The sequence below is a fragment of the Prosopis cineraria genome, unplaced genomic scaffold, assembly GCF_029017545.1.
Source record: "Prosopis cineraria cultivar Desert tree isolate PC_DT_omini unplaced genomic scaffold, ASM2901754v1 PC12, whole genome shotgun sequence".
Lineage (NCBI taxonomy): Eukaryota > Viridiplantae > Streptophyta > Magnoliopsida > Fabales > Fabaceae > Prosopis > Prosopis cineraria.
This window is the reverse complement of record NW_026555343.1, coordinates 42,449,915-42,460,525: the sequence shown is the minus strand read 5'-3', so window position 1 is coordinate 42,460,525 and position 10,611 is coordinate 42,449,915. Positions and strand designations below refer to the sequence as shown.

At 37.7% G+C, this 10,611-nt stretch overlaps 1 protein-coding gene across 10 annotated transcripts; it reads left to right on the top strand.

The window, feature by feature from the left end:
- The first annotated feature begins 348 nt into the window (after positions 1-348).
- LOC129288068 (pentatricopeptide repeat-containing protein At1g79540) lies at positions 349-9,584 on the top strand. Of its 10 annotated transcripts, none has more exons than XM_054924412.1 (5): positions 350-803; positions 2,072-4,702; positions 7,064-7,226; positions 8,599-8,671; positions 9,176-9,584. In XM_054924412.1, exon 2 carries the CDS (start codon positions 2,195-2,197, stop codon positions 4,577-4,579), a length of 2,385 nt encoding a protein of 794 aa, XP_054780387.1. In that variant the 5' UTR covers positions 350-803; positions 2,072-2,194; the 3' UTR covers positions 4,580-4,702; positions 7,064-7,226; positions 8,599-8,671; positions 9,176-9,584. The 10 variants fall into 10 exon arrangements, with proteins under 10 accessions (XP_054780389.1, XP_054780387.1, XP_054780386.1 ...); XM_054924411.1 differs by having other exon boundaries at positions 9,113-9,584; XM_054924413.1 differs by lacking the exon at positions 8,599-8,671.
- The last annotated feature ends 1,027 nt before the right edge of the window (positions 9,585-10,611 follow it).

Here is a 10,611-nt window from a genome sequence, read left to right as displayed (position 1 = left end):
GCATGAAGATTGCCATCTTCTTGGTGATTGGAGATTGCCCATTCACACAAATAAAGATTGCTCGTTGAGATCCCAACTCGAATGAAGCATGTTACATAAAGCTCCCTCCTTTTCAATTTTTTGATTTAACATCGTCTTTTCCTTCGTTGGTTCTCAAGCAATTTTCCAATCTATAGGGGCCAACGCTTTTAACAGACGAAGGTTAAAGGAAGAAATAAAAAGCAAAAAAGTATAGGTACTTAGGTAATAACAACATGGTTTTCCCTTTTTTTTTTTTTTGGATAACGTGTCAATCTCCAATTTCATATATTTTCATGTACTTAGGCTCAAGTTGGTTGGGCTGTGCAAATAAACTCGAAAAATGAGGCTTGGGTCTGGGAAAACTGGCTTTTATTTTATAATCCAATCTCATAGGCTCCTCTGTCGTTCTGCGTCTGCGAGAAGAAAGAAACCCTTCCTCATTGCTCAGAAGCCGGAGTTCCTCGCCGTTCTCGCTCACGCCGGCGGCTGGCCAGTGCTCCTCCGCCAACACCATTTCTCCTCCGTAGTCGTGCTCATCCTCATTCCACTGCTTCTCCTCCTTCACCATTGAAGATCCCCATTTTCTCTCTTCAGACTGGTCTCTCATCTCCCCGGCGTTGCAGTGCGGCTTTGTTCTTGTGTCGAAGCTAAATTTCTGCCTCTCACTGTTTCTTCGCTCGTCGATCTTCTCTCCCATTTCTCCCTATCAGTATCCTCTCTCCTGGTCGTTCTTCCTCTCATCCCATCTCATCTGCTCGTTGTCACTCTGTCGCCGGCATCAAGTAAGTCACCTCGTTCTCGTCCTGTCCCCAATCCTGCTGGCTGTTGGTTTCGTACTCTGGTTATATTTGTGCACTTATGCATCTCCTGAAATCTGAATGCAAACTGTAAGTCAATTGAGCTGCTGGTTGTATGTTCTTGTAATCCTTATTAAATATTATTTTCATCAAACCTTTTTGCTCGAGATGCTGTCAAAGATTTATCGATGTAATGTTTTTGGATTGAGCCGAACCTATTTTCATTTCTTTGAAAAAATAATTGGGGCTAACCGCTAACAGGCTCCCTGGTTTCAAATGGTGCTTAACCTCTTTATGGGGTACAGGCTTTGTGATTTATTGTTTGTCGTCGATGATGGATTTAGGGGGAAGCAGGAGTGACATTGTGCGAAGAATGAATACCGACAAAGCTGCTCCCTACTCTTATCTCTCAGATTTGCTCTCTCTTGTACAATATTTTAATATATAAAATTAAAAGGTATTAATTTAATCACGAGTCATTATAATGCGGTTCGACTTCTTAAGCCTTGAATCGGTGACTTAATGCTCAGTTTTGAATGCATTTGCTCAAACTCTCGAAGTCTTCCTCCTCCTCCTTCTTTAGATACTCTGGTCAAAACGGAACCAAGGGGCACTTTGAGTTTGGATGCAGTGAAATGAATGGCTATTTCTGTTTTCATTTGAGTTACGGGCCTTCGACATATCTTTTATGGTTAATCAATTATTAAAGTTATCAAATAACTATTTTGTGCGACCACAAAAATTACTTCGTCGGCGTTAGTTTTTGTAGTTGACTATAATCATTAAACGAGAGGTTTTCAATTTCTCAAATTGAAAAATGACATTGGAGTGTCAGTGCCATTTCGGTGATAAAATGAATCAATACAGCTCAGAGAGTCTGAGAATTTGGAAGTGGTAATTCTGAGAATTATTTTGTGATACGTAGTTGTCAATGTTATTTTTCTATGGGGTCCTTTTTCTTATTACGGAGTTGCATTGTGATTAAGAATCTCAAGTCACTTTCTTTCCCTGCGTCTATTTTGATACGAAAAAGAAAAGGTGTTTAAGAGTCTTTGACATCAGTTCCTCGGTATCCTTAACATATTGTATATCATCTCTTTATTTAATAAACAAACAGAAGCAGAAGATATGAATCAAGAGGCGCTCCTTGTTGAATCAGGATTCAATAAACTACTTTTATGTATGTTGGGGATATATTTCTATAATGTTGAACAAAAAACTGACTGAAGGGCGGTAAAAAAAAAAATGTGCAGATAAACTGCTACCTTTGTGATTTTCAGTTGGCAGGAGGGGCTGCAGCTATACAACAAGTGGCTATTTGCTTGGATTTGCTTCTTAGCTACTCGATCCTTTAAGTCATTGTGGATGCTGGCCTGATGCTAACATTGTCTAAGCTCAGGAAAATATTTGAAATCCCCTGGGGACCTAGTGTCTGTCACAGGCAAAATCATCGTACTTTGAGAGAAACAAAATGGCTCTCTCTTTCATGCCCAGAAAATGACTTGTACCAACCGAATCGCTTCTCTAGAATGGATAACCCTACTACCCTAAAGCAGCCTGATTTGCGGATGGGCACCTGTCTTTGCATTTTGTTTGCGTTGAAGGCTGAAAGTCTTAGAAGTCGGCCATCGCTTAACTTGGTCTGTGATACAATCTCTAGAAACAATTGGTTTTCACTATATTTTGAAGCTCTTGAACAACTTAGAACAAGCAGGGTTTTGGTAACTTCGGAAGCTTACCGTATTTTGTTGAGGACATATCTAGGACAGGGTATGGTGGAAAGAGCCCTAGCAGTGTTCTGTAGAATGAGAGAATTAGATTTTGAGTTTGATGCCCATACATACAATACAATTATTAAATCTCTATTGCAGAAAGAGATGTATTTGCTAGTGTTTGCGTTGTATAATCTGATGATAAAGTTAAATTGCTGTCCTGATGATTATACTTACTCTTTGTTGATTGATGGATTCTGTAAATGTGGAAGGAGTGATGAGGTGATTGAAATTCTTGAAGACATGGACAACAGTAACATACGACCAAATGTGATAACATTTACTTCTATTCTTTCTGGTTTGTGTCAGGGCAAGAAAGTGGATTATGCATATAGATTGTTCAACAAGGTGAAAGGAAATTGGTTTCAACCTGATTTGATGATTTATAGTGTTTTACTTGACGGGTTTTGCAAGCTAGGGAGGTTTGATGAAGCCCTATCCATGGTCCGGTTGTTAAAGATGGACGGGTTTGCTCTTGGAGTTGATAATTACAGTTGTATTATTGATGGCTTATTTAAGGCTAGGAGATATCGCGAAGCATATTCATGGTATGCAAAAATGTTCAAGGAGGGCATTATGCCTGATATTGTTCTTTATACCATCATGATACATGGGTTGTCAAAAGAAGGTAGGGTTGGTGAAGCCATAAAGTTGTTAGATGAGATTGTTCAGAGTGGACTTACTCCTGATGCTTATTGTTACAATGCTGCAATCAAAGGTTTTTGTGATATTGGTCTTCTTGATCGAGCTCTGTCTCTTCAACTTGAGATTTCTGAGCATGATCAATTTCCGAATACTTGCACTTATTCCATTCTCATCTGTCGCATGTGTAAGGACGGAATGGTTGGGGAGGCACAACAAATATTTAATCAGATGGAGAAGCTTGGATGTTTGCCTTCCATTGTCACCTTCAATTCTCTTATAGATGGACTCTGCAAGGCTGGTCAGCTTGAGGAGGCACGATTATTGTTTTGCAAGATGGAGATTGGGAAAAATCCTTTGTTGTTTCTTCGGCTTTCTCAAGGTGGCAATCGGGTTGTAGATGGCATTGGACTTCGGAAAACTGTGGAGCAAATGTGTGAATCAGGACAAATTTTGAATGCATACCAATTGCTAATTGATAGTGGGGTTGCTCCAGACATATCGACTTACAACATTCTGATAAATGCTTATTGCAAAGTTGGTAATGTAGATCGTGCACTTAAACTCTTTGAGCACCTAAAGCTCAAGGGGCTCTCCCCAGATTCTGTTACTTATGGGACGCTTATTGATGGGCTTTATAAGGCTGATAGAGAAGAGGATGCCTTAAAGCTTTGTGAGCAAATGTTGGAAGAAGGAGGTGAGCATAGCTCTTCAGTTTATAAAGCACTTATGACTTGGTTCTGCAGAAAGAAAAAGGTCTCCCTGGCTTTCAGTGTTTGGCTGAAGTATTTAAATAACCTTCCTGGCCGAGTAGATGATTCAACCAAAGTTTTGGAGGAATATTTTAATGGAGGACAAGTCGAAAAAGCAATTCGAAGGTTATTAGAACTGGACTTTAAATTCAAAGATTTCAATTTAGCTCCATATACAATTTTACTTATAGGTTTGTGTCAGGCAAAAAGAGTAAGAGAAGCACTAATAATTTTTTCTGTTCTTGATGAGTTCAACATCAATATCAACCCTCCAAGTTGTGTACATTTGATTAAGGGTCTTTGTAATATAGGCAAGCTGGGTAAAGCAGTTGATGTGTTTCATTATGCTTTGGACAAAGGTTTTGTTTTGGGTAGACAAATTCATAATCGACTCCTCATGCTTCTTCTCTGCTCTCGAACTGATAAGGAATATGCTGCTGCTCTTGTTAAAAGAATGGAATCTCTCGGATATACTTTGCATAGGTATCATTCAAAGAAAGTGAGGTCTCTGCTGCTTCATTATTGGGGACAACAACTAAAATACCGGAGACATCAAGCAGATTACCTGAGACGAGAATGGAAAGCAAGGACTTAATTCTCTGAAGTGATTGAATGGTGCTGAGAGGTCATCTTGAATGGATATCTCCATTTGGATCTTCACCATCTTTTCTCTTACGCAGAATGCTCAGAACCAGGTGTCACAATCTGTAAACCAGAGGTGCCCTTCCTATACTTCATATTGAGACATTAAAAGCTTATTTAGGGGTGATTCATAATTCTGCATTGTTGTACATGGCCTCTGCAATTTAAGATTTGTGAATGGATTATCAATGACTGATTAAAATACAACTTTCTGTTGTAAATTTTAACATAGGAGCAGTAAGCAAGTCTGTTGTCCAATGTGGTGATATTGATAATATTCATACTCAGTTTTCAATAGGATATACTCTGAAAGTTCCAACTGTACCCTTGAGAATCCTAAGAGTTAACTCGTGATTTATAAAAATTGATATTTTGAGATGATGACATCAACCAATCACTTTGTATGAAGTGTTATAGAACACCATTTCTAATATATTAAATATTCATGATCCATCCTCTAGTCAGAACTTGTCAGTTATAGATATGGGGCGTGCAAAGCTAAGATTTTTCGTGTTCTTTTGTATTGGGGCATGAGGGGTTGGGGTGATGGCCATTGGAAGTGAGGTATTTTGGAGAAATCAAATTATCAAATTGTCTCAACTTTTGAAAAGGCAGTACTGTGTTAAATTGAGATCAGCATGGTTACTAATGGTGAGGCCGTCAAGGATAGTAATCATTAAGGGATTAATGAGTGATAGGCATCCAAGCAGGATGAAGAATCCTGCCTTAAAATCTAGCTGTTATGTTGGGAGAACCACTTTACTCAAGTGCTTAATTGCTATCCATACCATTTGACACGGATTTTGGCATGCTATACTACCTTGGTCCTCATTGATTGGTCACTCTTAGAATCAAGTTCTCAACATCTATACTTTTTGACACCTCATTTGACCTTCCACTGTTCAAATGCCTCTATTGATGGCCCTTATTAAAGCCACCAACTTTGATACTAAATGATGGCCTTTCGCCAAAAACCAGTTGTTGCAGTGGGAAAACCTCTTTCATGGAGTACTCCATTAAGCAGCCCATATGACTCATCATATCAGGCTAAATACAAGGGTGAAACTGATCTCTCTTTTTTACATCGTGCTGGCCTTTATTATGAGCGAGTTTGTGAAGCCATGGGGGTGACTTTCCTTTGTCAATTATGGTAAGAGAAAATTTATGTGACCATAAAAAGAATCTTGTGCAAAATCTGCTTGCAAATCCTTTGCAATATGAGTTCCCATCCAAACCTGTTCTCGTACAAATGCCTCTGACTAATTTACTGTCCTCAAGAAATTAAATTACAGTATATAACTGTCCTTACACACAAACATGCATGGACAAAATGAAGAAGTAATGTGTCTACCAAAAAAATTGAAGGAGTAATGAGGTCTAAAGTCTCATCTAAATTAAAAAAAAAAAAATTATACCGTTGACTACTGATGGAACCCTCTCCTCTAATAAATTTAAAACAAGCAAAAACCAGAAAAATTCACTACAAATGGGACTGAAAATACTATTGCTGAATAATAATGTTTGATTACAAAGATAATGATGGTTCACGCCAACCTCATTTCCCTCATACACTTAAGCTGGTTACTGAGACAGCACAAAATACACTCACGAACAGTAACCTAAGCGTAAGCCATAAGCCACTCACATACACACACTAAGCAGAAGATAAAATGATGAAGAAAGATGACTTCCTCCACCCCAATACACTGGACTTTCGAGAGGCTAGAACTTTGCTCACCAATCTCAATATTCAAAATACTCCACACCCTCCCTCTGCACGAAAGGAAAGATTAAGAGACCCAAAAAATTACAAAAGGCTAAATATAATCCTGGCTGAACCTAATCCCTATTTATACATCACTTTTTCCCCCCTGTGGCCAGGAACCTTTGGGTAATTCTCTTATCCATTGGAAGATAATTCTTTAGTCTCTTTCCTACACGATTTCCCTTCATATGGACTATGCTATTGCCCTAGGAAATGATATATAAATCTGTTCTAATTCTTCAGCTCTATCAACTGCCATTTACGATTATTTGGTAAAGGAAGGCTACAAATATTTTGTTTTTTTCTATGCTGCAACAATTCTTGAATATTCTCCCTCTGTCCCTTTGTATGAGGCAAAATAGACAAGGGTATCACTATTTATAAGACAATTTAGAAAATTTAGGCTGTAATTTTTTTTTTTGGGAAAATTCCCTTTGAATAACGATGCTTTTAATTAATTAAGAGAGAGAATAGCATTTAATTAAGGGCATTTGTGAAAAGATGAATAATTTTGAAGACATGAATTAGTTTTTTTGGTTTATGTAAAGTAGGTAAAATTGTCTTATAAATAGGGACGAGGGGAGTAACTAGTTTGGATTATCTCTGCAACATCTGTGGAGTTCATATGACTGGTTCTGAAACTTGGTTATTTTCTGTGTTTGATGTTGACAGTTTGCTGCTGGTCAATAATATGGAGTTTGGTCTTTGGATAGATACCGTGTTGGATAATCTAATTGAATTGTCAAATGGAAGTAATGTGCAATTATGATGGCCATCCAAAATGTAAGCAGGAGATGCACTGCTGTCAAATTGTCTCAGCAGCCTGAAAGTCAGTGTATGATTCAGTCTTCTCCATTAATCAAAACAAGATTAATAATGACCATGCGTGCATGGTAGAGAAATTTGAGGGGCTTGCAATGCTACACCTATAGATAATTGGCTGTGGATTATTCAAGGATATTTTTAATTAGTACGTCATTCTTAGATGTAATTGATTGATCAGGTAAGATGTTTATTTACTCATTCTCAATGGGTTTTTGACTTGGCAATTCAGGTTTGGTTTGTATATTAATTTAATTTGCGCAAAGTTTTTTTAGCAATGAACCTAAAATTCTGGGTATTTTTATTTTCCTGTCATTAAAAGGGCAAGCTGATTTTGGCCCCAAAAAAAAAAAGGCAAGCTATTTGCGGTTTGTTTATTGTTATTTGCAATTAATTATTTTGATAGAATTTGTTGCTTTTTCATTGATGATGAATTTATATTCTCCTCATAATTAATAAAAGCCGAGTTAAAAGTGTCAACAGCCTCTGTTCTATATTCAAAACGAATGAGTAAACAGTACATTTGTGAACAATAGCCACTAGGTTCATTAAAATCTCTTTAAATAGGACATCCAAGGGATTCTATCCTAACTACTTAATGTGAAATGTTCTTGGATCTGAATCTAATAGCAGATAACCAATTTAAATAGAAGAAGGAAACAGAGAATCTGAAAATTAACAAGAATAGAAGGCAGCCGTTGGAGGATCTCAGCTGCAAAATCTCCATCAATAATTAATATATATTGTCTAATGCTGGTACATAATATGAGCACCATTCTAATTAAGAATGAGTAAAATACTTGGTTTCCTTCATAATTTTTCTGTTTGGGGTCTGAATATAGAGAGGCTAAGTAGATCTGGGTTTGTATATAGGATTAAAAAAATTGCTATTGGACATTTTTTTTTTATTTGAAATTATATAATTGGTCATAGGAGACAAGATATATTATTTATTGTATTTTTGTGAATAAATTTCTTGTAGATGAGTCTACTTGAAGGGAACTAATTCATTTAGGAATTTTTAATCTAAATTTGTCACTCCTTTTATTCTCTCGTGTATTTCCATGGATGCTCCCTTGGCATCATTTCATTTTTTGTGTACTCCAAGGCATGCTTATCATTCCTGTTGTGCATATCATGTGTGAAGAACATCCACTGCGTTTATAGATTGAGTTCTGTTATGCATTCTTGGGCTCGTTTCTTTTGAATTGTTCCAATTCAAATTTTGTTACCCATTTCTATTTCTTAAAAAAAAAAAAATTATTGGCTAGCATAAAATTTTAGGTATATGCATGATCGATTATTTTAATTTTGCTTGGTATAGTATCTTCTGTAAAATTTATTTCCTTGCTGCGATCTGTTAGTCGATATGCATCCATGATCAGGTAGCCACTTGAAGATATTCCAGTCCAATGTGCCCTTGTAGATGTTTGTACGATAAGGAAGGGATCAACTCAGGTCTTCCTTTTCATTTTATTATTGTAGAACCTTTTACACCATCTTTTATTGGAGTTCTGTGCAGATTTTCTTTGGCATGTCTATCTATCCTTAGCTTGCCATAGTTGCGCCTTGTTTGTTCGGCATTATTATCCGTCCTCTAGATTTTAGAATATTGGCTAATGGCTGATGATGCTGTAACGTGGATTGCATTTAATATTGTCCTTCATTCTACTATATATTACTTCTTTTTTTTTTAACCAGTACTTTATATACCTTTACATTTTGCCTTTATCTCCAACAAAACTATGCTTTGCTGGTCTATCTTATATGCTGCCAAAATAAGTCTAGATAAAATCGCGTATATTACCATGGAACATGCATATATGTTATGCTCTGAAATCATCTTTTTGGCAGTAAAATTAATTTGAATTAATTTGTATATATACTGCCATTTTCAAGGCTTAAGTAAGTGTTGGGAAGCTGGTCATGGAAAAATCAATTTGTATTCTGATTGTCTTGAAGCTGTGAACCTGACAACTAGAAGCTGTGATGCATCGCACCCCTTCAAAGACGTTATTGTGGATGCGCAGATGCTGTTTTATGGAGACTGGACGGTGGAAGTTTTCCGTTTGTTTTGGGAACACAACTGTTATGCTAATTATTTAGCTAGATTTGCTCATACATTTGATGGTATTTTTTTTGTATCTTTGATCATCCACCAACCCTCCCACAAGGGTTGGCGAATGACGAGGGATCCTCCCCTCTGATCAACTCCAATGCTCTGTAGCTTCTTTTGCTTTTGAATTCGAGTACTGATTCAAAGGAAATAATCTTTTCAACTTTTTGTAAGTTCGGTGGACATCTATGATCCTTGTAACTTGGATTCCTTACTTTCATGGAGGATAAAGATTTTGTCAATTCTTATACCAAAGGTACTTCAGCTGCTGCCTTGACAATTTGGTTTAGGTTTTATCATAAATGTAGGGGTTAGCTTGTCTTGATGCCATTGACAGATGCCGGTCCGTTTGTTGGTGAACATATAACCATGATCTCAGCATTCGATTGTGTCCACAATGTACCCATTCAAAACTCATTTAGATATCTTTTTGCTTCTGATTGGGTATCAGGTTCGAACTTTTCTGCTAGTAAGCCAATTTATTTTTATTTTTTTAAAGCGTTGGCGAGCCTAAGCTTGAAACGTAACGGTTACAGCCAGAAGTTCAAAGAAAAGACACAAACGAGGCTACGCCTCAAAAAATCAAGGCATTAGAAGCCCTTGATCTTCTCGAATAAAATCAACATAGCCACTAGGATATAGTTCTGTCCATACCCCGCCTTGGCCATAAAACCTGCACATTTAAGGATTTCTCTGGAGGGATGATATAGTTCCTCTGTTAGCCTGCTGTAAAGATGCCCTCTTACATTCACAAGTAGGTCTTGCGAGGTAGGATCTGGATTACTTGTTCTCATCAGTAGATTGAAAGCACTGAGAATCACTAGGCACCTTCACCTCCTTGCAAGCTAACTGCTCTGCCACGATAAGGGCAGTTTTGATGGCGAGCATTGCTGTCTCTACAATCGAAGCAGACCCAAGCTTCTTGTAGAAGCAGACCACCCAGTTACCGTGGCAGTCCCTTATAACACCTCCGCATGCTGCCTCTAACAGACCCAGCCACATCAATTGTGGCCACATTCTCCGGGGGTGGGGTCCATGCTGCTTCTGTCCTCAATCCACACGTGGTATTCTCCAAGACAAGGTACTTGCATTGATGTATAATCTCAGCAGCACTTGCAAGTGTTGCTTCAAAGACAAAACGACGCCTGGAGATCCAAATTAACCAGCAGAGGTAACTAAAAGTTTTGGTCCGCTGCCATTTGGGGAACTCATTGTTGGCAAAGTTGGATCTAGTGTTCCGCTGCAACCATCCCTGCAAGTGATCAAAGAAACTAGAAATACG

Excerpts from the sequence above, each read along its gene's own strand:
- LOC129288068 (XM_054924414.1), top strand. The coding sequence starts at position 2,195 with ATGCTAACATTGTCTAAGCTCAGGAAAATATTTGAAATCCCCTGGGGA.